At 52.3% G+C, this 24,744-nt stretch overlaps 5 protein-coding genes across 5 annotated transcripts; 3 read left to right on the top strand and 2 right to left on the bottom strand.

Moving 5' to 3' along the window:
• Positions 1-1,097: 1,097 nt before the first annotated feature.
• On the top strand, positions 1,098-3,612 carry SETTUDRAFT_156525 (glycoside hydrolase family 3 protein; the record flags this gene model as incomplete). Its single annotated transcript, XM_008031664.1, has 5 exons — positions 1,098-1,221; positions 1,270-1,739; positions 1,794-1,966; positions 2,032-2,101; positions 2,149-3,612. The coding sequence occupies 5 exons, from the start codon at positions 1,098-1,100 to the stop codon at positions 3,610-3,612; spliced, it is 2,301 nt and encodes a 766-aa protein (XP_008029855.1).
• Positions 3,613-4,368: 756 nt separating this feature from the next.
• Positions 4,369-9,434, bottom strand: SETTUDRAFT_141163 (uncharacterized protein; the record flags this gene model as incomplete). Its single annotated transcript, XM_008031663.1, has 4 exons — positions 4,369-4,828; positions 4,888-4,992; positions 5,040-8,790; positions 8,942-9,434. 4 exons carry the CDS (start codon positions 9,432-9,434, stop codon positions 4,546-4,548), a joined length of 4,632 nt encoding a protein of 1,543 aa, XP_008029854.1. The 3' UTR covers positions 4,369-4,545.
• Positions 9,435-10,228: 794 nt separating this feature from the next.
• Positions 10,229-13,572, top strand: SETTUDRAFT_43668 (uncharacterized protein; the record flags this gene model as incomplete). The annotated part of the gene is made up of 3 exons (XM_008031316.1): positions 10,229-10,357; positions 10,411-12,231; positions 12,280-13,572. 3 exons carry the CDS (start codon positions 10,229-10,231, stop codon positions 13,489-13,491), a joined length of 3,162 nt encoding a protein of 1,053 aa, XP_008029507.1. The 3' UTR covers positions 13,492-13,572.
• Positions 13,573-14,419: 847 nt separating this feature from the next.
• Positions 14,420-14,906, top strand: SETTUDRAFT_156522 (uncharacterized protein; the record flags this gene model as incomplete). Its single annotated transcript, XM_008031662.1, has 3 exons — positions 14,420-14,500; positions 14,568-14,625; positions 14,788-14,906. The coding sequence occupies 3 exons, from the start codon at positions 14,420-14,422 to the stop codon at positions 14,904-14,906; spliced, it is 258 nt and encodes an 85-aa protein (XP_008029853.1).
• Positions 14,907-17,649: 2,743 nt separating this feature from the next.
• On the bottom strand, positions 17,650-18,791 carry SETTUDRAFT_96644 (uncharacterized protein; the record flags this gene model as incomplete). Its single annotated transcript, XM_008031661.1, is given in 2 exon segments — positions 17,650-17,971; positions 17,986-18,791. 2 exon segments carry the CDS (start codon positions 18,789-18,791, stop codon positions 17,650-17,652), a joined length of 1,128 nt encoding a protein of 375 aa, XP_008029852.1.
• Between the last annotated feature and the right edge of the window lie 5,953 nt (positions 18,792-24,744).

The raw sequence follows: 24,744 nt of genomic DNA, 5'->3' as shown, positions 1-24,744 counted from the left end.
TAAACTGTACGTTATCAAACTCCTAAAATCTAGTACCATCATCTCTTAAAAAAATGGCATACTACGAAAATTGGGTACAATAGAGATGTTAGCAGTTTAATAGCATGTAGGTGTAAAGGAGTAGGATAAGCTTACTGTTAGGTCGTGTAGAACTAGACTCGGACACGATAAGTACGAACAAGATTCTGCCTCTCCTTTTTACTCGTAAGTAATACCTTCAGCACCTTATCGTATCTCCTAATAGGAACCGAACCAAAACGGCACGCTAGATATTCCGTGCATATATACCGCAAAGCCAGGCGGCAGGGTTTATGGGCTTATTAAGCTCTCATGCGATTGACTCTTAGCGCGAGTGCATCACGTGATGTTTATGTGCTCTTGTGCGCTTACTACAACCACCTATCGCTACTACAGCAGCAGCTACAACTAGCAATTAGAGACCATCAATCTGATGTTGAAATTGTCTCTCCTTTGGTTCCAATTCACTAAACAAGTTTATTTGTTATATGTGATCCACCATGCTAACACTGCGGCTTTCAAACGCTGCAGGGTACAAAATTCAAGAGAGCCTTCAGCAAACTGAAGAACTTGTCGCATAAAATCGTTCAACATTTCCTGTTTGTCTAGCACAAAGCCATTGGGATCGATGGGATTCTTGTCTGGGTTTATGAATCGGCATGGTGGGTCCACTGAGTAAGGACTTTTGTGCCGTGGTTTTGCCGTCCAGAAGATTGCCGGCATCTTGGTCTGTTTTCGCTTGTCTCCACTCCTCACCCCAGCAGCCAAGCCATGTTGCGGAGAACGGCTTTCTTCACGGCAGCCCCGTATGGCAAGGTTGCGGGGAATTGTCGTCACGAGGTCAAAGAAAAGTCCCGCCTCTTCAATAAAAACAGAAGCGTCGACCCAAAATGGCCCGCCTGACGCAGAAGTATACTAGTTGTTGTTGAGGAATGAATCGCATTCACCAGGCATGACATCAGGCATGGGCCGTAAAAACCGATGCGGAGGCTTTATAAGCCTGTTGAAGTAATGTTTTGGGCGGCTTTGTTCTCAAAGGTAACGCGCCTTTTGCAGCCTGCAAGAGCAAGACCTTCAACATGAGGTACTCGGAAGCTTTGGCTCTAGGCATTGCCGTGTTCCCTGGCCTCTCGGCCTCTCAAGGCTACACCAACCAATCGGAGGTACCTTTGTATGGGCTCTCGCCGCCAGTGTATCCCACGCGTGAGTATTCCCGAGTCGGTCTGATCTGGAGATACTGACATCTCTTAGCACAAGGGCACGGTTCCACGTCCGCTGCCTGGGCCGCAGCATATGCTCGCGCAAAGGCCATTGTAGCCCAGCTGACGCAGGAAGAACAGTCAAACCTGACTCACGGCGTTACCGGACCATGTGTAGGCCAAACGGGCGCAGTACCTCGCCTCAACATCCCAGAGCTTTGCTTTGCGGATGCGCCTGATGGCATCCGTGGACAGGAGTTTATCTCTGCATTCCCAGCTGGCATTCATCTCGGAGCGACTTTCGACAAGGATCTCATGTACAAATATGGAAAGGCTCTGGGAAGGGAATATCGCGGAAAAGGTATTCACATTGCACTAGGCCCTTTTATCGGGCCGTTGGGGAGAATTGCACGAGGCGGCCGCAATTGGGAGGGCCTAGGAGCTGATCCGTATCTCTGCGGTGTTGGAGGAGGCTTGATCACAAAAGGCACCCAGGAAGAAGGCGTCATTGCTACTCCCAAAGTGAGAAATCTAGCATTTTTGAATCATGGACTGCAAGACTCACATGTGGTTTAGCATTGGATTGCACAGGAGCAAGAGTATAGAAGACGCCCTGGTGATGAAGGAGAGGCGGTTTCCTCCAACGTCGATGATCGTACACTACATGAACTGTACGCTTGGCCTTTTATGGATGCGCTCCGTGAAGGAGCAGCCTCCTTGATGTGCTCATACCAGAGGATCAACAACTCGTAAGTAGCCTTCATGTGGAGCTGTCTGCTATCAGAAAGCGACTAACGTGATGTGTCAAACTTAGCTATGGCTGCCAGAACTCTGCCTTGTTGAACGGCGTGTTGAAAACGCAATTGGGATTTGAGGGATTCGTGGTATGTCTGATTCCGAATTCATTTGTTGCACGTGCTCACAAAGTTAGGTGTCTGATTGGGATGCGCAACACGCAGGTGTTGCATCGGCAAATGCTGGCCTTGATGTCGTCATGCCAGTGCCCAAGTTCTGGGGCAACAATCTCACTGACGCCGTGAACAACGGCTCGGTTAGCTCCGAGAGGTTTGACGACATGAACACCCGACTCCTCGCGGCATACTACTATCTGAAGCAGGACGAGTCCAATCTGAAGCCGAGCGTGTACCCGTACAACGTGAAGCACGACATCATCGACGTAACCGAGGACCACGCTTCTTTGATCCGAGAAATCGGAGCAGCTGGAACGGTGCTTGTGAAGAACGTCAACAAGACACTGCCGCTGCGTAATCCTCGCTTTTTGAACATCTACGGCTACGACGCCGAGGTAAAGGCTGCGCCCTGGAGCAACCCAACTCGCTTTGGTGGCGGGTACGAAGTCAACTTTGGGTGGAACACTCTCAACGGCACTTTGATAACGGCAGGCGGCTCCGGCTCCAATACGCCACCATATGTGATCAGCCCGTTCAAAGCGATTCAAGACCGGCTGATCGCCGACCGAGGAACTGTCCGATGGGATTTTTGGAGTGTGAATCCCACCATCTACGCCAACGCCGAAGCATGCCTTGTTTTCATCAACGCGTACGCTTCAGAAAGCTTCGACCGCACGAGTCTCACCGACGAGTTTAGCGACCAGCTCGTCCAGAACGTCGCGAAAAACTGCTCCAACACAATCGTCGTCATACACTCTGCCGGCATCCGCACCGTCGACGCATGGAGCGACCACCCCAACGTCACCGCCATTGTATTCGCCGGCTTGCCCGGCCAGGAAAGCGGCCACGCCATCGCCGACGTGCTCTACGGCGACGTCAATCCCAGCGGCCGCTTGCCATACACAGTTGCCCGCTCAGAATCCGACTACGGCTCCCTGCTCAACTCGACGGTTGACCCCTCGAACCCGGCGTTCCTCCAGTCAGACTTCACAGAGGGCCTGTACATTGACTACCGCGACTTTGACAAGCGGAACATCACGCCGCAGTACGAATTCGGCTTCGGATTATCATACACGACCTTTGGATACGCCGACTTGGAAATTACACCCACATCCAACGCTTCGTTTGAGCGCTTCCCCTCGCCGTCGGTGCCCATTGTGCAGGGCGGCCACCCCCAGCTCTGGGACGTCTTGTACACTGCGTGTGCCAACATCACTAACACGGGCGACGTGGCGGGCCACGAAGTCGCCCAGCTGTATCTCGGCGTGCCGAACGCGCCGCAGCGCCAGCTCCGCGGCTTCGAGCGCGTCGGCATCCTGAAGCCCGGCGAGTCGGCAACCGTGGAATTCCAGCTGCACAGACGCGATCTCAGCATCTGGAATGTCGAGGCCCAGACGTGGGAGCTGCAGAGCGGTAAATACCCCGTTTGGCTTGGCGCTAGCAGTCGCGATGTGAGGCTCCAGGGGGAGATTGTCGTGCAGTAAAGTAAAGTAGAGTAAAGTAAAGTAAAGTAAGGAAAGTAAGTGGGTTGAGAAATGTGGGCGCCACTATTACTTATGTAGTCCAACCGTCCCTAATACACTATGTATTGTGAAGCATGTTTCCATGCTATTTCCACATCAGCTATAAATACGAAAACAGAAATAATAATGTGGTTCAAATACCAGAGTTAATGTCAAACTAAGTAATCCCCAATATCCATCTTCTGAACTGAGAGATATTCCAAAGAAAAAAGATATTTTCTAGTCCCCAAGTATACATGATGTGTTTAACCATTCTTCAAACTTACATTTTCTAACTTGAGTATTTTTTTTATAAAAAAAACAATAAGTAGTGTGCTTATGTGGCATGTGTACATTTCAAACCAGCAATGCAGGATAATCCCCTCCACATACCTAGTAGTTGTATGTAGTACATAGCATACAAAAACAGTCACCCTTTAGACGCACATACACACACACACATATACATACATACATACATTCCACACTCTTCCACACCACCCAGAGGAACAAACAAGAGCAAAACCACAACCATCATCTCAACGTTCTTCAATTGTGTTCTATAACGTGATTTCTAGCCATCAAGCTATACATATGTATATATGTGTATACTGTATCAGTCATGGTTGTTCCCAAGTCTATAAATGCAAGAATCAACGCCTAGCCACCATCCATCCATCCAACCGCATGATGTTGCGCGAAAAAAAAGAAAGAGTGAAAGAGAGAGAGAGAGAGAGAGAGAGAGGCATTGCTACGTCCCATCATCTCTAGACCAAAACAAGGGAAAAGAAAAAGAGAAGCCCTCTACTCTAAGCCCGTTTATGCAAAACAACGACTGAGTTAAAATGCGTCAGAGCAACCACCGGATGCATGCAAAAAAAAAAGAGAGAAAAATACCAACACCCTCTAGTTGCTTTACTCCTTGTTATCGTCCATCATTGGCGGAGGCAGGTCCGTTGGACTCATGTCCTTGGGTCCCGAGTAGTCTGGGCCCGGCGCCTTGGTGGGGGAAACAACCTCACCCTTCTCATTGGCAATGGGCAGCAGCGAAACACCTTCTCCCCTCTCTTCGGTTCTACCGCGCTCCTCGCTCTCAGTCATGTTGTGCTCCTTGCCCTTGCCATTGGTGTTGCGCTCAAACGCCTCTGGTACTTTCTCGCTAAGATCAATAGCGACAAAAGACTTGGGTAGTTTGACACTGCGATGGGGTTAGCAAGGAGTTGTGCGGTGGCATGGGAGGGTTGGTAATGGACTTACGTGTGGAACTTGGCGCGTAGTGTCTCGAGAACCTCTTTCCAGTCCTGATGGAGAGTGAGGCTGCGGCGCGGTGCGAATCCAATCATATGGCGAGAGTCAAGTTGTCTGTTCATGTTAGTGAGAGTAAAGTATGACGGGCATATACCACTTACACGTCAAGTGGAGCAAACGCGTGACAACCTGGCGACAACGTGATACGAATGCTGTAATTAAAAGTATGTGGTTGATCGTCAACACTGGCGTTTTCCGATTCGTACAGTTCAAAGTTGATTTGCGACAAGTAATCGAGCTCGGGAATAGCGTTGCGTTCGATCTTTGTCTTGATGCCACCCTCCAAAATGCAGTTTAGAAGTGTGTAGATGTGTGACTCCTTGGTGAAGTAGAAAAAGCTCTTGGGCGTGTCCGATGCCTGCAGCTCTTCAAGGTCTCCAACAATCTCCTTGAGCAGAGGAAGTGATGTGAGCAGTCCAATCTCCAGCTTCTCTTCGCTCTCGATACCATACTCTTGAGGACCAATGTAGTCAAAGAGGACCTTGCAGAGATGGTACATCTCGCGCAGCTTAACGAGACGCGCGTCCGTCTGTGCCTTTGAAGCAGAGTTTCCAAGGCCAGAATACAGCTTGAAGTAGGATTCGTGCACATAAGACGGCGGTCCCGGTGCTTTCATGGCAGCCTCAGACCTGCGTCTGAAGCCCATGCGATGGGATAAGCTGCCGCGCTCTTGGGGTTTCTCAGAGTTTTGCTCCTTGGCTTCTGCTTTGACCTGGGCTTCGGATGGACCGACTGGTATCGATTTGCCGGAATGATTGTCGGGTGTCGTCTGCTTGGGGCTCTCGACGACCGACTCTTCGTCTACGAACGTGGCATCTGGCGTAAATACCCACTCGAGAAAGCTACGATTGTGAAGTGCGTCAAACTTCATGGTATCATAGAGCTCAGATATCTTGCTGGGATCGACCTTGTCGGCATCGCCAAATTCTTTGAAGAGTTTCTCCCAACGTTCCTTGAACAGCTCGGGACCTTCGTTGCAGCACCAGCGAGACTGGATGTGGTTGACGTTAGTATACTGGGGCTGCTCTGGCTGCTGTCCCCCCGACGTTGGCGATTGGAGTGCAGATAGGGATGAGACGGCTTCTGACTCGATCTTCTTGAAGTTGTGGTTCATGACGCGTTGGTGGAACTTGATGAGATCCACTACCTGCCTGACTACAAGGTAGGGCTCCGGGACGTCTTTGGGCCAAGCAAACTGTGGCGGAGCCTTATCGCCAGCACGCAGCAGCGTCTTGAGCTTCTTCTTGACCTTGTCCATGACATCCTTTGCAGCATTGGAATCGTCGAGGAGATCTTTGCGGACCTGGATGTGCTCGGCCAGATACTGGTCCTTTTCTAAGAAAGAAGCACCGAAGATTTGTGCACTGGTAGTCACTCGCCGCTCTGAGCTACTGAATATGTGCACATCATCAAGTATGTCCCTATTCATCAACAAAAGATCGTTGCGGAAGTTTGCACCCATATCCTGGGTCTGGTGCCGGGCAGAGTGAGTCGGCTCGCCTCCCCACTTGATGATTAGCTGCAGCTTGTCTAGAACCATGTTGTTGTCTTGCGCGGTGATACGAGACAACGTGACTCCCGACATGGAGTCGCTCCGGTTCTTGAGTAGCTCAGGCTCGTCATCTGTGCCCGCATTGGCAGTCTCCTCTTGGCCTTCTGCAGCTGTGGGCTCTGGCTTCTGCGGCTCAGGTGTCTCTTCAGGCATTGTTTCTCCCGGTTGGAGCTCTTCCTTTCTCCTTTTTCGAAACATTGGCTTGATTTGGACCTTGGTGCCGGGCCATGCTCCCTTTTTGTTCAGGTACAACTGCAACTCACGCAGCTTCTTTGGATCTTCAATGCCTTCGTCCATGGCTACCTTGACTGCATCGCTGACGCTTTGCAATGCTGCTTCGCCAATCAACAGCACCTCCTCCTGGTGCCCTTTGAGCAAGTCGACAAAGGGCTTGCTGTGAAACGTGTACTTGAACTTTTGCTTGGGCGTGCGGTCGGCGTGACGAATGACCGAAACGACACCCTTGAGTTTCCACTGCGCTGCAGTGGCAGGAGGTGGCACATTTACATGATCATCCGACATGGACCTTTCCGGTTCAAGATCCAAGTCTTCTTCCTCCACAGCAGGCGGAAATGCCAGATCAGGTTCAGAAGCTACACCTTCAGAAGTTGTGGTCGAGGTGGCTGTTGGTGGGTTAAGAATTGCGGACAGGTTGGGCTTCTCGAAACTAGGCGAGGTTGCGACAGGCGTTGAGCTCAAGGATGTCTCGGGTGAAGAAGGCATAGTGCTCGAATGTCTCATGTGGGGTAGATGAGCATGGATGGGACCGGGATGCACCATCTTTGACATACTGGGGCTTTTGAAGAGCTTCCCGAGAGTCTTGCGATGGCCCGAGCCATTCTTTGTACCTGCACCAGATGCACCGTCTGGCCCAGCTTGCGCATCAGCAGCGGCATGGTGGGCGGCTTCTTTGCGTTGCTTGCGTGCAATTTCCTTGAGGAACATGTCCTTGAGGATGGTAGCGGCCCTGTCGTAATAGTCGCCGTTGTCCTTCACAAAGCTCCAACCGTTGACATCGATGACGTAGCTCTGGTCTCCAGTACGAAGCAAATCGAATCCGCACACTCGCTGGCCAAAACCCTCTGATATCTTGGATGCGATTGCCGCCTCTGCGTCGCTCAGCTTCGTCACATAGCGCACTTCCTTGCCACTTGGGTTCCGCTTGACGAGTCCATCGACAACCGGAGACTTTCTCGTTTCGGCATGGCAGAAATGAGGCCCGACCGTGTATGCTTTGACATCCTCGGAGTTTTCGACCCGCAAAAACTGTTCGTAGATGTAACTGCTGCCGGGTTCCGTAATGGCCCTTGGCACTTCAAGAGTGTCGTCTTTCTCCGAGCTCTTGTTGTTGATCTTGCGGAACAATCTTCTGCCTCCACCCCCATCTTTCTTGTGAAAGTAGATGTGAATGTTGTGATCTTCGCCACTGACGGGCTTTTCCACAAACGGCTTGGTGAGGGTCATGCCGTCCACGCAGATGGTGTTGCCGTCGTCAATCAGCTCGACTTTCTTGGGCGCGGGTAGACCACCACCCGTGCCGTCCTCGGGCCCCTCAAGTTTCAGACCGGTTCGTTCGTACAGAGACTTGGCGAATTCGGCCGACGGCAGCTTGGGCCCGCCGTCCCGGCTCACATCAATGCGCTTGGGCGTGGGAACGTTGAGCTTGTCGAGGATACCGAGACACAAGCGGCGGTCCCACAAGACTTGCTGCATTGGCAGGTCATTGACGCAAAAGGGCTTGCGCAGGCGGGTGTAGGCAATGGCCTTGTCGAGGGGGAAGCCATCCGAGAAGAAGGAGATGAGAAAGTCGCAGACGGGCCAGTTCTCGACGGCCTCGTCGAGGATGATCTTGTCGCCAAAGATCTTGACTTCGAACTCGTCGACCAGCTTGCCGAAGATGTTGCGTGCGGGCTTGCTGCGGGCCTTGGACTCGAGGGCACAGACGCCGATGATGCCCTTGGTCTGCTTCTTCTCGCGAATGTCTCTGCTGGCCGGGCTGCTGCTCGGGGCGGTGCTGCCGCTGATGCGCCGGGCAGTGCGGCTTCGCGAGCGGCGGTGCGACGAGAGCGGCGGCTGGCTCAGCTGGGGCGAGGCCGGGTGCGGTGGCAGTTGTTGTTGTTGTTGTTGTTGTTGCTGTGGAGGGGCGCTGGGGCTCTGGGCCTGGGCGGCGGGTGCTTGGTCCTGGTGGAAGAGCAATTGCGTGGGCGAGGGCTTTGTGCCGAGGCTGCCATGCTGGCTGGACGTGGTGACGGAGAAGGACGTGGTGGCGGTCGTGGTGCCAGGCGGGTGGTCCATTCTGGCTGTGGGGGAGTCAGTCGGGGGCACAGGCACAGGCACAGGCACAGGCACAGGCACAGGCACAGGCAGTAGTGGGTGGGTATCGTCGGCGGCCAGGGGAGGAGAAAAAAAAGCTGGCCCGTCACGTCAGGTCAGGGCGCATGACGTACGCACCTTCGGGCTCTGAGCCGGCCAGCGAGCTGCGGGCGCTCCAGCTGTATCCGCGCGTCGACAGGGCCGAGACAAACGACGAGATGGAGAGTCGCTTGGACTCGGGGGCGGGCGGCGGCGGCGGGTGCGGGTGCGGGACGACGGGGGCGCTGGTGAGGCTGGCGCTGGCACTGGCGACGCTGGCTCGCGAGGTGTCTAGCGTGGGCGTGGCATCCGTCTCGTCGATGGCAGAGCCGGCCCAGGCATGCCCCAGGTACTCCAAGAAGCTGCTCTCCGACGCCTTGGAGGCGCGGCGGGCGGGCAGGCTCTGGCGGATTGCCTTTGCGCTCAGCGGCGGCAGCGAGACGCTGGCCCGCCCGACATTGGCAGCCCCCGTCTCGGGCTCGCTCGATCTGGCCTTTCTGCTGCCCGCGCCCGACGCGCTGCCCGCCGTCGTGAGCTGCTGCCACGACGCGGTGCTCTCGGTGCTCGCCGTGCGCGAGAGGGACGGCTCCATGGTGCTGCGGCGGCGGCTGCTGCTGCTGCTGCGGGGGCGGTCGAGGGCGGCTTCGGGGCGGTGCGGTGGCCCAGCAGGCGGGCGGGCACGCGGGGCTCGAGGGCGATGGAGGGCGATGGAGAGGGCGGCGGTGCCTTTTACGCCTTCACGATGCCGGGCCCGCGCAGCCAAAGGCAGCCTCTGGCCCTGCGAACCAGCCCCAGGCGGGTGCTACCTCGCCCATGGTGCGTCACTGTCCGTGACTTGGCGGCATGCTCCAATGCCCTCGTCTGAATGGGCCGCCTCCCTGCATTGCCCGTCCCTCCTCTACCCTTTCGAGCCATAGACGGCCGCTCTGCGTGCTGTAGCGAGTATGGTGCGCGCCACGTGTTGCATGTCATGTTTCGGCCCGGAATGCTCCCGCTGGGAATCCAAATGCAGACGAGCTTGAGGCGTCGATCCCAGCGCTGCATGGCCCAACTTGGTGCACTCCATGGCCGCCATCACCGCGCTCGACTACATCGTCTGGCGCGGCGGCCAGGCGTCGCTGGCTGCTGGTGCTGGTGCTGGTGCTGGTGCTGGTGGCCTGCGGCGTCGCTCCCATCTCCATGGCCATCGGACGCCTCCACCCGGCCATCTGATGCCAAGCCGATGGCGGGCCCCTGCGTCGATCGCTTAGCGCCTGCAGCTGCCGCCATCCATCTAATCTAATCTCATCTCCGCAAAAATTTGGCGCCGCCCGCCCGAAAAAAAGTCGCGACTCCCTCCAAGCACATGCATGCGCCCTAGTCGCTCTCTGTCCAGCTACTTCACTCATGGCCGGCATCCAGGTGCAAGCTAGCGCCCCCAGCGGCCCCGTCGCAAAGCGCCAAAAGACGCAGAGCAATGGCGAAAAGGGCTCGGCGCCCCTCGTCCGCCAGTCCAAGATCTTTGCGCCATTCAGAGTAAGCTCGTGCAAAGCTTCAAGGCATCCGCCCACAGCTAACGCCCGCTGCAGACAGTTGGCCTTGTATCCCCCACCAGTGTCCCCTTTGCATCGCTCCCCCTCGGCAAGACTACCTTCCAGATCACAACCTCTGTCGGCCGCTCCCTCCAGACCTACGATCTCAAGCGCGGCCTCAATCTCGTCTTCATAACCCGCCCGCAGACGCCCGAGGATATTTCTGCAACGCTAGCATGGAAGAAGCTGGTCTTCGCAGCCTGGTCAGGGCCAAAGAGCAAGTCCGAACGCGGCGGGTGGATCTTCCAGCGCGGAAAGAAGGTGGGCGAGCTGGAGCTGCCCCGTGGCGGCATTGAGCGCATCGGGAGGCTGATAGTCCTCGGAGAATGGATTGTGGGATGCGGCGACACCAGAATCGAAGTCTGGCGAACCGCCACGCTCGAGCACTATACCACCCTCCAAGGCGCTTCGTCCAGCCCACTCTCTGGCTGCATCTGCAACATGCCCACGTACCTCAACAAAATCTTTGTGGGACGAAAAGATGGCTCGGTCGAGATATGGAATATCAGCACCGGGAAGCTACTGTACACGCTGCTCCCGCCCGCTGCTGACTTTGGTTCTGTGACTGCGCTGCAGCCAACACCCGCTCTGTCGCTCCTCGCCATCGCATACCAATCTGGTCCCGTCACGATCCACGATATACGCGCAGACAAGGAGATTATGCGCCTAAACACGGGCGGTTCCCAGAAGCATCCAGTGACCTCCATCTCCTTCAGAACCGATGGACTAGGTGCTGGTGACGATGGTCGTGAAGACGGTGTCATGGCAACAGCCAGCAGCGACAGTGGTGACATTACATTTTGGGACCTGAACAAGGGCGGTCGCAAGACGGGCACCCTGCGAGGAGCACATGGCCCGCCTCCATCTGCAAGTGGTGGCGTTGGGGGTGGTATCAGCAAGATTGAATTTCTCGCTGGTCAGGCAGTAATCGTATCGAGTGGCTTGGATAATTCATTGAAGAGCTGGATCTTTGACGAAACGCCCTTTTCGCCCATACCGCGCATTCTTCATTTCCGTGACGGACATGCTGCCCCAGTGTCGACTCTCCGCTTCCTCCCTTCAAACTCGGACGGCTCTGATGACATTGGCAAATGGCTCCTCAGCGCGAGCAAAGACCGCAGTCTTTGGGGTTGGAGTTTGCGACGAGATGGGCAGAGTACTGAGCTCAGCCAGGGTGCTATCCAGAGCAAGGCAAAGAAGATGGGGTTACTGCATGGAAATGCCGACACATCGAAACATCATGCCAAGTTGGAGGATCTAAAGGCTCCTGCCATTACATGCATAGCCTGCTCTTTGAACCGCGATGGCGGCATGGGCACCATGCCCGGTGTGGCTGGCATCTGGAACAACTCGTCAAAGGTCAAGGGACAAGACAAAAAGACCTCGGAAGTCAACATGACCGGATGGGAGAGCATTGTTACTGGGCACGCCGGCGACAAAACCGCACGAACCTGGTTCTGGGGCCGCAAACGAGCAGGAAGGTGGGCGTTTGATACAGGTGACGGAACCGAAGTCAGGAGTGTTGCAATCTCATCCTGCGGTACATTTGCTTTCATTGGCTCTGCTGGTGGCTCCATTGACATGTACAACTTACAGTCTGGCCAATTTCGACGAAAGTTCCCCGCTCGCCTTACGCCAGCCGAGGCGAAGAAGTACAGGTTACAGCAACTGCAGGCTGAGGAGGCTCTTGAACTGGGAGATGATTCTCCCCGTAAGTTCGTCAAAGGAGAAGGCAAGCACAGAGGAGCCATCACTGGCCTTGCCGTGGATGCCCTAAACCGTATACTTATCAGTTGTTCGGACGATGGAAAAGTAAAGGTACGTAGAGACACTCTTTCCAACTCGACACCGCTAACATCAAACTAGTTGTGGGACTTTGCTACAGGCATCCTGCTCCATGAGATTGACTGGTACCCCATGACGAAGATTCTTGGGATGCGCTACCATCGCAACAGTGACCTGATTGCATTGAGCTGTGACGATGGCTCAATCCGTGTTGTGGACATCACGACCAAGAAACTTATTCGAGAGCTCTGGGCCTCACGATCCCAGACCGGATTGCAGATACTCGACTACACCTTCTCGAGCGACGGGCGGTGGATTATCTCTGCAGCTTCAGACTCTACTGTCAGGGTCTGGGACCTGCCAACTGGACATCTCATTGACGCAATGAGGCTTCCCAAGAAGTGCAACACTGTAGCTTTCTCGCCTTCCGGTGAGTTCCTCGCTACCGGTCTAGATGGCGAGGTCGGCGTGCACATCTGGACGAACCGGACGCTTTTCACGCATGTGTCAACGCGTCAAATAACAGAGGATGATATCGTCTCAGTCAGCGCACCTACAGCGTCTGGCGAAGGCGGCGTCGCTGTCGTGGAAGCCGCTACAGAAGAGCAGAAGGCAGACGAGGATGAAGACGAGATTACCGTTCCCATTATGGATCAGCTCAGTGACAAGATCACGACTCTCAGCTTAGTCCCGAAGTCACGTTGGCAAACGCTGCTGCACCTGGATGTCATCCGTGCTCGCAACAAGCCCAAAGAAGCCCCCAAAGCTCCGGAAAAGGCACCCTTCTTCCTGCCGTCTGTAGGTCAGAACCAGATACAAGGCGTAGACGACAACGCAGCAGCCTCTACCGACCAAGACTCAAAATCTCGTATTTCCAGCTCCGCGCTCGCATCGCGATCCAGCGCTGCTACTGCCACGGATCAGTTCAGCCGCCACCTGGCGCATGCGACCGAGACGGCCGAATACGCTCCTCTCCTATCCCATCTTGCTTCGCTGCCGCCTTCGGCCGCCGACATTGCAATCCGCACGCTTGACACGACGGAGCCGTACACGGAGCTACGGACGTTTGTCGAGGCGCTCACAGCTCGACTCCAGGAGCGCCGTGACTACGAGCTTGTGCAGGCGTGGATGAGCGTCTTCTTGCGCCTTCACGGCGATATTGTGGTCAAGGACGCCGAGCTGGTGGGCCAGCTGAAGACGTGGCAGGACGAGGCGAAGAGGGAGAGGGAAAGAGTCGGTGGGCTCGTTGGATACAGTGTTGGTGTTGTGGGGTGGGTTAGAAGCGCGAGGTAGAATGGCATGTAAAGTGTATACGCTGTAAATGAGCGATGACTATCTACGACTTTAATCCGTCTCTCATCGCGTTGCTTCAACATTATAATCCGTGCGGTATCACTGCATCATTTCACTCTCCATATATCCACATTCAAAAGCCCGCACAGTACGACGCTACACATGTTTATGCGCCCACAAAGCCAAACAACAGCATGTATCATGTCTTGGTCACAAAATGCCCTGTAAACACGTCCAGAACTCCATGTTCAGTACCAGCAAACACAAAGCCAATTCAGCACGGCAAGTGCACGGCATGGCGCGATACATCCATATTCGCAGACATGTACAAACACTCCTATTCCTATTCCTATTCCTACACTTTGTGTACAAATCACGCTGTGAAATTCCGTCTGAATGTCATGCTTCGTGCTGAACCATTTTCACCGCGGCAAGACAAGACAAGACAAGACCAAACTAAACATAAACTTACTCCTACGTAGCCTTTTCGCTGTGCCAAAAACATACAAGTATGTGCAATGAAAAGCGCGAGTAACGAGTGCCAAGTGTGAAAGAGAAAACAAAAACAAAGTTTCTTATTACGTCATTTGTACGCCATGTCGATCTCAGACGGTTTTTTTTCCCTTGATACACTTAGTTTTGAGTTTTGGGAGTTTGTTCTTCAAACGGAGGTGGGTAGTTCAAACTATGTATTTCCGTGTTCGCGCGCCCCCCCCCCACACCATGACATCAGCGAGACAGTTTTACATCATTGGGGGAAAATGCACAAAATGCCATGTTATTCTTGACGTCAATGCTATGTAGATAATGTATTTTACCTCTCTCCCCCTCTCTCTCTCTCGTTGTGCTCATCTATCCAGAAACACAATCCTCCTTTTTTCCAACTTTGTCAACTCGCACATAGCTACATCTACATCTACAAGCAACGATGCCTCGCAACGGAGACGGATCCTCAGACAACGGCCCCATTGAGACGGGCCAGCACGCCATCCACGGCGCGTCTGGAGATGTAAGTCGAGTGATCCAATGAGCATGGCCGGAGCACGCCGACTGATGGAAACGCCACCGACGACCAGGCCAGCATGGAGCACACTAAGAAGGTAGCTCCGATGCCTGAGCCGGAGAAGGGCGAAGGTAAGACGACCACCATCACGACAAGACCAACAAGGCCTCGCACCCGCCATTCCATTCCCAGTACCCCTCACTTGCCGCTCCGTGTTGCCCCAATCCAATGGCACCAAAACATCCCAAGACAACCTCAGACACGAAGCTAATCATAAGCCCCGGGATATGTAGGCATCCAAGGCATGAGCGCTTCGGGCGGCGGTGAAGCCCCCAGGAAAGGTCACACTGGTCAAGGCCGGCCAGCCACCGACTCCAACAAGCCCGCGCCTGTCGACCAGGCTACCAAGTAAGCTCCAGATGGGCATGCAGAGCAGATCACTTGTTGTTGGCGTTGGGCTGGGCCAAGCGGCGAGACACCAGCACCAAGCGCCTTCACCGCAACAAAAACGATGCACATGCATTAACATGTGTCGGCGGCAAACAAGTGTATGTGGTACGAGCAAGGATGCGTTGTTGATTTTTTTTTGGCTGGTTAAACTGTTTAGACTGCAATGGTCGATTGACACGACTGGAGTGGGTTTGGCAGTTAGTAGTAGCAGTTAGCAGCAGTAAGGGTCCCCTCCCAGGGGCATGTACATAGGTGTATGTACAGTGTTTGCACTGCAGACTGTCCGAGTAATAACCGTAGTCTGGGAACGTTGGCATTGCATTGCATTGCATAGTATGCACACAAGTAGACAGCCGACGACGTTTTTTGTGGAGGTTGTCGTTGTTGTCGTTGTCGTTGTAGCTAGATTTTACCCTGCATGTTAGCTAGTTGCTCTAATCTACTGGCTTGAATGAATGAATGAATGAAGGGAATACCCCCACACCCATGTAGCCCCCCCCCTCCCCCTCCCATCAGTCTAGCTCCCTTACTATCACTATCTTTCTGTGCCGCTGGCTGGTGGGGCGGCAAGAGGGGGGTGTCCATGCTATGGTACAGCACACAGGTACATGTGCACAAAGCGGTGTGCAAAGCGGATGCGTGGCTCTCCCCTTGTTCTCGCCGATTCTCTGCCCCCCCACGTAATCCTGACTATCTCGTATGTTAGCATGCTGGAAATCTGCTCCCCCCCCCTCGTTGTTGAGGCCCTTGGGGTGAACCTGGTGGGCGAGCGGGCTTGTCTGGCCGAGAGTACCTCAATTGATCAACCCATGTAGATGCTTTTGCCGGTGAGAAGCTGGGTTGTGGGCGAGCTGAGCCGCCGCCGCCGCCGCAGCAGCAGCAGGTGGGGGGGTTTGCTGGTTGGTGCCATTTTGCCCTGCAAAACATGGATCTGTGTTTAGTTATGCTGTGTTTAGTTTAGCTTCGCGGATTAGCGGATTCGCTAGCTGGGGGTAACTTGGTTGGTCAATTCCTCCTGCTCCTCTTCCTCCTCCAGTTTAGCTTGAAAAAGTACCACACTCACAGCTCACACACACACACAGGTAAGTAAGGTAAGCGAGCGAGCGAGCCAAGTCAGTTAGCCAGCCAGTGAGCGACAGAGAGTGAAAAAGAAATAGGTTCAGCCCACTTGCTTTGTACGGTGATTGTAACGGTAACGGTGACAGTAGCAGGAACAAGTAACTGCATTGTAGTGTGTGATGGTTACATGCCCGACACCCACACCCACCCCTCAATTCCATTCCTTCATTCACGCGGTTCACGTGGAAATCGGACATTGCAATTGGTTCGCTCTTTTCGTTCGCAAGCCCAGACTCGGTAATAGTAACGAGGAGGGGGCCACCGCCAAAGGGAAGAGGGGGGGGGGAGCCATCATTCAGCCATTCAGCCCACTGCTATTCAGCCCCCCCCGCCACCCTAGGATCAACGTCATTCAGGATCAGCTAGTAGGCCATGGCCCGTCGGGATCCATCCGTCAAATCAGGGCACACAATTAGGCGTAACATGGATCATGGGGACAAGGGAGCGGGAGCGGGAACGCTGGAATCCGAGGCCACACACAGAGAGAGAGCAAGACAGAAGCTGGAAGTGTGGAAGTGTGGAAAGACTGGGTAAAAAGGAAAAATGCGGGGCAGGACGGCACCAGAACCAGAGCCAGACCAGACCAGACCAGACGCAAGACCAAGAACCACCAGCCAGCCAGCCAGCCCCCCAGCTTCGTTTTTTTTAGTGTTCGGGGAGCGGAAAGGCAGAAGCAATTAATGCATTGAATGTGAGTGAGTGGATACACCCTTCCCTTGTCTGTGTGGGACATGGAAAGGAAACAAAGTTGATACTGGTTGGCGTGGGTGTTTGTGCAGAGGCGACAGGCGACGTGTGCAAGAGGCAAAGGCGAGTAGATTGGGTCAAGCACAAGCACACGCACAAGGACAGGGGAAAAAAGAGCGACAAAGGCAAAGGAATGGGACGGCAGACGGCATGAAAAAAAAGGCGGCGTCAGCGTGCATATGCAGGATGGGAGTGGGAGAGACACCACCAAGTCCTTGGGGTCTCGGCCTGAGAGAACAAGGAGCGCGGAGTTCGCCAAGTGGAGAGTCTTGGGCTGCCTTTGTGTTAGCGCAGCGTAGAGCGAGTAGAAAGTGTGGAGAATGTCTTCTCTCCTCTACATTACTGGGTGACACAGCCTACTGACACATCAAGGAGGGTCCAAGTTTGGGTCGGGCTGCTGCTTATCAGCTGTGATCGACTTCAAGACCAAAAGGCAAAATCAAAAACATCACAAGCACAAGCACAAGCAAAGAAATAGTACGTTTGAACAGTAGGTTATTGGTATTATGTGGCTGAAGGCACCAGCCCTTGGTGTATCTTGTCCGCCATTGTCAAACCATCCAGGAAACAATATCCAGGAACGACATACCAACGAGTCTTGATAAAAAGAAACTGTTACTGCAAGATGTTACGCGACACAGGCCGTCCTGCTCCGTGTGAAACCGCACCCAAAGTTTTGCCCTTGTAAGGATACCCTCTCTAATCTTCCTGTTTGTACACCATTACGCCGACCCAATTGTATAGACCTAGGACATCTCATCAGTCGTGATCTACAGCCGCCATCTTCCGACCCAGCTCGCTCACTCGCACTCTCACTGAGTCTCACGATGGCGTCGCTGCTAAAGCTGTCCCGCTGCGAGGGCCTCGTCGCTAACCGAAGTTGCGCCAGAAGCACTCTGCAAGTCGTGGAACTTTGCATCAAAGCCGTCAAGAAAGCCATAAGAGTTGGAGTAAGCGTTGTGGTCGAAGAGGGTAGAGCCAAAGACATCGACCGAAGAAGAATCAACCATGCTAAAAGCGGGTTCCATGGGTGTGCTCGTCGTGGGGCTACACTTGGGGAACTGGTCAAAGTCGAAGAAGTTTTCCATGACGACAGGCTTGTCATCGACGGGTGCGAAAGGTTGAATAGAGAAAGGTAGGCCCAGATCGCCCGTAGAGAGGCTCCCGAAGTCGACTGACACTGCAGGTCGCACAATACCGCGGCAGAGTATTGTGTCGAGTCGAATTCGGGGGTAGCCTCAAAGCTTGACGGGGGCGTCTCGGGCTGGCACGAGGAGTCACGGGGTGAGTCCATCGAGTCCATGGATTCGGGGCTGGGGAAGGATGTTGGGATCTGCGCGGGGCAGATGGTGTCGAACGAGTCGTGTGAGGGCGTCGACAGGTCAAAGGCGGTTGATGTGGGCGCCTCGCCAGGGTACTTTGTGCGGTAGTAGCGGAGCTCGGCCTCCATCTGGGCCATCTTCTCCTTGTAGGCCCTCATGCTGGCCTCGAGCTCGTCCTTCTCGTTCTGGAGCACCTCGTACTCCTGTCGCTTGCGCTCGCGCGAGTTGTGTGCGGCGAGACGATTCCGCTTGACGCGCTCGATGCGGCGCTGCTCTTTCTCGTCCTCGGTCTTGGCGCGCTTGCGGGGAGGCAGGCTGGTCTTGGGCTCGGGCAGGACCTGGCCCCACGACTTCCTCTTCTTGACCGGCTTCGAGGCACTGCTCTCGGGGGCCGGTGTGTGTGAGGGCTCCGACGACTTGGAGGCGGCGCGCTGGGGGGGCGAGGGCGAGTGGTCCATGTTCTCAATCATCTCCATCTTGATGGTGGTGGGCATCATGGTGTCGGCTGTGGCTAGTGTGGCTAGTGCGGCGGGGGATGCCGATGCTGATGCGGGTGCTGGTGCTGGTGCTGGTGGTGGCGCGGCGAGGGGGGCTGCTGTGATGGTCGACATGTTCATGGTGTGGGAAAAGAGACTAGAGTCGAAGGAGTGCTCTGCCATGTTGTAGTCGGAGGAGAGCGGGGAGAAGAGGGGGCATAGTGGGTGGTTAAGACCTGGTGGCGGGCTGTGCTCTGAAGAGGACAGAGTGGCATGTCCGGACCTTTTAATAGGCAGCTGCCAAGCGGGCGTCGAGGCCGCGGGGGCGCTAGGCTGCTTTGGGGCGGGTGGCGCCAGGGTGGTAAGCCCGGCACACCCCTACGCTAGGCACTCAGCCGCGGGCCGCGAGTGGTTTCACCACGACCAAAAGTCCACCACACCCAGCTCACCACCCACTACCACCACCACCACCACCACTGCCCGCGTCAGGGGGCCCTCCGCCCTGTCCTGACGTTGCAGCCTGCGCGGCCTGCTAGCTGCTGCTCGACACCTGCAGTCGCTAGGCACGCATGTACGTCTACACCTTGCGGGCTAGGTACGCTACCGACATGGCCTCATGCTCACACGCTGACCCAGCCATGGCGGCCGAGTACGAGCTCGAATTAGCTCTTACTACATACACACACGTACCCGGCCCACCTGTATCACTCGCTGTGCGACGCGAAACAGGTCCAATGTAGCCGTGTCGTAAGACGCCGTCAGCCAAACCCAATCCGCCTCTCCTGGGGGCCCCCCCTCGCCTCTTCGTTCCGGCTCGAGTTTGCAGTCGCCGTCAGTCACGCTCCCCCTGCTTTATTGCCCTCAATCTACGGCCAATTCACGACCCTCAGGTGCAGCAGATAGAGACCCCGCTGCGCCGTCTTCTCGAAGCATCTGCACCCCATCTTTTCCAATCTATTGTGCCGGCCTGCTAGCCAGCCCACCACCCACCGCCCGCCCTGGCGTCCCCACACCAGCTCAGCAATCTACGGCCCTGGCTCTGACCTTCCAAAGTGCGGCCTATTGCCGGAAGATTTGCGCAACCCCGGCTTGGTCCCTGACTTTGCTCAGGTAAGAGGGCAAAATGCATGCAGGCCTAGCGTCGCCTGCTCGCACTCTATTGCTGCAGAAATCCGGCGCTGTCACACTGCCGTGAATCTGGGGTGCTGCGTCGTGGAGCATGTGAGACGAGCAACCGTCCGCCTCGGCCAAAGGCCCGGCCAGCACTGCAGCTTAGTTTGGCTGGCTGGCTGCTTGGTTGTAAGCGACGCAGGCCGTTGCCTCCGTCCCGAAATTGCCTCTGCACACACACACCGCAATCCCATGGCCCCATCACTGCCACACAATAAACTGCTGCCCTACGAAGGAATCTCGTCGTAAGTGACCCAGGCGTGCGCAGCCCGTGTCTGAGCACTGCGTTGCCTTCTTTGTCATGAACCGTCGCACTGTGCTCCACCGTCCGACTCGTCACCGTTTCAGGCACCGGATTTCGGACCTATCGTATCCCTCTAAACACAGCTGCCTCAAGTGTACCGTTCTAGATGCTTCGAGCCATCGCCCTGCACCCAACCTTTGTCGGCCATATTGCCGTCAGGACACCGTCACCGACAAGTCTGTGGATAGTGGTAGATAGCAGCAACAGTCATCATGCTACCGCCTCTTCTGTTACCGCCCTCCGATGGTCTCACCGGAGAGAAAAATGTCGCCTTACAGCCATGACTGACCGATCTTCATTGCTTACCGCCGAACCCCCACCCGCATACGAAATGCTGCTGGAAGATAGCAGCATGTTGAGGCAGATAGTGTTTTTTGGCCTCGAGTTAGCATATTGTCCAATGGTTCCAGCCTATCCAGCCATGCCCAGGCTGCGATATCGCTCGTGGATCTATCTGGTATTACTGTCTATGCGTAGATGAATCGTCTATATGAAGGGTCAGGAACCTCTGACGAATAAAGGCTCGTGCACCAACTGCTCGACATTCCAAAAAAAAACACGAATGGCTATCTATCGGCAGTCCTCCCTTGAAACCGCATCTTGCAAGTGTTGCGACAAGCAGTCAATGGCGATTCCAAAGGTCTAAAAGATTCCATCGCTCGCTCCGGTGAGTCTGGCCGCATTGTGCGATCGTCTCGCCTCTCCCCTGCCTAGGCCATGCGTTCCCACGTCCTCCGCCAGACCGCAAATTGCAGCCAAGATCCCCCTACCTCGACATGTTGGCCTCGGCGATCAAACGTGACAGCCCACAGACCTTTTCAAACGTTGTAATCGCAGCCGCTGAAATTCAACCCACCACTCCCCATTGAGAGGGCATTCATGCTCCCGGCAGTTTCCATAAAGTCTGATCGCTGCTATGCATGCCAGAAATAATCAGCAAGGTGAATCTTGTCCAATTGCAATTCCCACATCTGGAACCATCCATCGTCCCCAGATCACCTCGTCCAGGCCGCTTTTACGCATAAACTTTAGCTTCGGACACACGGTTGCTAATATAGCCGTCGGTAATAGCCGCTGGCACATCATGTTTAGTTGCTCTCTCTCACACACATGACCTTTGTTATCTCTTCCCCAGGCCGCCGCCACCACCCACAGATCTTCAAGCAATACTACTGGACATACGAATAGGGCTTGCTACTTAGCCTGCTGCTCGCCACACACTCCATGTTTCGGCTGCAGGAGATGGTCGCCTGCAGATATGTGCCATCCTATGACTTAGTTTCACCGAAACGACTTTGGGGTGTGTGTGTTTGGTCCTAGCCAGGCCCATGTCTGTTTGATCGGCTGCCCATTCTGCCGACACCCCCCCTCGTTTGCAAGGGCATCAGCGTTGCCAAAACCGCTGTCTATTTTTCTCGTTCCTTTCTTTGTTCGTACGTACGTACGTACGTATGTAGGCAAACTATATGCATGGGTTGCTAGACAGTCGTCGTTGGAAGACGCAATAAACAGGGGCACACTAGGTTTCGGGTGGCGCGGCTGTGAAACGAGTGTGCACGTGGGTTGGTTGATCTAGAAAGAATAGAGCGACGAACAGATAGCGCTGTGATGGCTATCAGTGCAGGAAGAGAGAGAGAGAGAGAGAGAGGGATGTAGACGAGTCTCCTAGCCTTTCCTACAGCACGTTTAATCTCGAGCAAAGTTAGTGACCGAGGCCACGTTTATTCCTTTCTTTTTTTCCCCCGCCTTTGCCGTTTCACTCAATAAAGGATAGTCCTTTTTTGTACATGCTATCCATACTTTCCATAGTACTATCCCTATCCTACACCATCTTACCTACTATCTTATCTTTACCCCACCCCCATCCCATCTATTGCTGCCCTAAAACAAACAAAAAAAGCCCCCCCTAACCCCCCTCCCAATCCCAATCCCAATACCATGTACACACTAGAATCTCACTTTCCCTTACGAGTAATAACATCGTACCATTTGGAACAAAACACCCGGTACTCGGGTTCATGAACACAAACAAAAAAACGCGAAACCCAAAGGAAATTGCGCGGCAGCCGTAATCCGGCTGTAATGTGTATACGTAGTACTAGCGTAAAAAAGTGTGTGTGTGCGCATGAACGAACTGGGGGTAGGGTAGGGTAGGGTAGGGTAGGGTAAATCTCATGTCATCCATTGCCCCCCCCCCTCCTCCTTCTCCTCTCGCCCCAAATTAATCTTCTAGAAAGAATCAAAGAGTGCGCACGGATCCTTGAGAGGGGAGGAAGGGAGAGGGGGGGGGGGCAACTGGAATGATTTTTTCCCCTGTGCATATATGGAGAACCGCGGGATCTAATCGTTTCGTTTCCGCTAATCATAATACGCGTAATAATAATAATAATTGCGACTACAGTACGGAGGTGACTGTCAAAAGTTCTTGCTAGCGCCACGCTAAGCCGCTAGCCTATTGGCCTGACCATTCTTGGCGCCTACACTAATTTTTTAAAGCTAGCGATAGCTTATATACTTATTTTTTTAAGTATTTTGAATCTACTATAGCTCTAATAATAGATATATTAACTTACTCTTTTACTATTATATTAAAGTTACTTTTTAGTAGTTGGTAAATCTATACATAAAATTATTAAAATAATAAGTATATTATTATATATAGTTAACTTAATTTATAGTAGAGACTACTAGTAAGGCTTTAAGCCTAATATACGCCTAATTAAAATTCTTCTATAGTACTTTAAAGATACCTTATATATAAGCTACTTTTATAAATAAAAAGAAATATATAATACTACTTTTAAGAATATATACTATAATAGGTATAGAAGAAAGAAGAGCTACGCTAATATTACTAGTAATCTTAGTATTTATAGCTATAACGTCTTATTATCTACTACATAAAAAGTTCTTTAAGTAGCTAATTATAATAAGACAAAGCTAATAAGAAAGCTTAAGTTAATAATAAAAATAAGATAAGAAAAACTTAAGTAGTGTCTTACTTATAAAGATTAAATACTTAAAGATTAAAAAACATTATTTAGTTAGATAAGACTTTTATTATTCTTAACTACTATTATAGTAGCTATTATATATAGCAACACTTAGATAAAGTCTGTACTAAAAGTGTTATCTAAAAGTAGTAAAAAAGCTACTTTAAATTTATATTTTAAGGCTACTTTATATATAACTATAAAAGTTTTCACTATATCTAAAGGCCTAAAACTATATAAAAAAAAAGACGCTACTTTTTGAATTAAAAAGTTAAATAAAGCGTTAAAGCCTCTTATAAAAGAGGCGTAAGAGCTTATAATAAGTATAACGAAGCTTAGATTTTATAATAAGCCTAGTAGAGTTCTATAATAAAGATAAGTAAAAGAGATAAGTAAGCTAGCTTATAAGAGTAGTTATAGTAGTATTAATTAGTAGTATGACTAAACTTAAGTTTTTATTTTAAAGCTAATTCTCTTTATAAGGAAATACTAAAAAGAGAAACTATATATTTTTATTTAGAAAAAATAAAGTATCTTTCTATACCTACTACGCTTAAAGAACTATATACTAAAATACTAAAGTAAAGTAGCTCTTATAGCTAGATAATTTACTTAATTTCAATACTATTAAAGTAGCTTAGCTATAGCTTAAAAGAAAAATAATATAAAAAAGCGTACTAAAAAGTTAAGAAAAAAAGATAAAAGTATAGTAATAGTACTAAGATAAGCTATCTTAATACTAAATTTAAGCTTAAATAAAGTATATTTTATTTTATATGTAAGAAATTATGAAACTTAAAGGTAGCAATAAGTATAAAGAGGGGCGGCGGGACTAATCTATATAGCTTTAGCCCTATTTTTAGCGGTAATTAATGCACCCCTGTTAGCAAGAACTTTTGACAGTCACCTCTGTATGATTATAATGATTATAATTATGAATGTTCCGTTGAATTTCTCGGTGCGCGAAAAATCGCCGTACCATGCCATGCCATGCTGATAACTCATGCCCCGTCATGCTATGTACAGTATAGTATGTGCGTTATGTATGCAAGTACCCGAGGGTCGTCTCAGCAAAACAGCAACATACGTAGGTGTAAGTAGAGCGAGCGCATCGCATCCCATCGCATCTGATTCCTGGAACCAAAAATAATCGAGATCCCCAGCATTCATGTGTACTGTATACATAGTACTACCATGTTCGCGCCAAGATACCTATCCATGATATATTTGCAAGAAATACGTAAAATTTATTGATTTGTAACACTCGATCGCAACATGATTATTTTTTTTGCCTCCCTCTCACACACACACGCGCGCAATAATCAAGTCCAAAGCAAAGACACCGTACCGTGTATCCGATAAATTAAAAATCCCCTTCCCCCCCTAAAGTTTCCGATCGACCTACCGCTGCCTGGTGTACTGGGTCCCAGTAGCATCTATAGCACATTTACTTAATAACAGTTCCGGTCATGTATAAGTTTTTTTTGGCTCCTCATTTATTGTACACAGAACGCATGGCATGAGCTGGAAAGCATGATATACAACGACAAGCCTGGCAAAACGACCTATTCGCCCAAAGGGCGCGCGCATGGTTCACGCGAAGAGTCGGAATCTGTGCAAGGGGGGAGGGGGGGTTAAGTATATACATATAATGGGCGTTAGGGTTTAC

Source organism: Exserohilum turcica (assembly GCF_000359705.1).
Source record: "Exserohilum turcica Et28A unplaced genomic scaffold SETTUscaffold_6, whole genome shotgun sequence".
Taxonomy (NCBI): Eukaryota; Fungi; Ascomycota; class Dothideomycetes; order Pleosporales; family Pleosporaceae; genus Exserohilum; species Exserohilum turcicum.
This window is presented reverse-complemented; position numbering and strand designations above follow the sequence as displayed.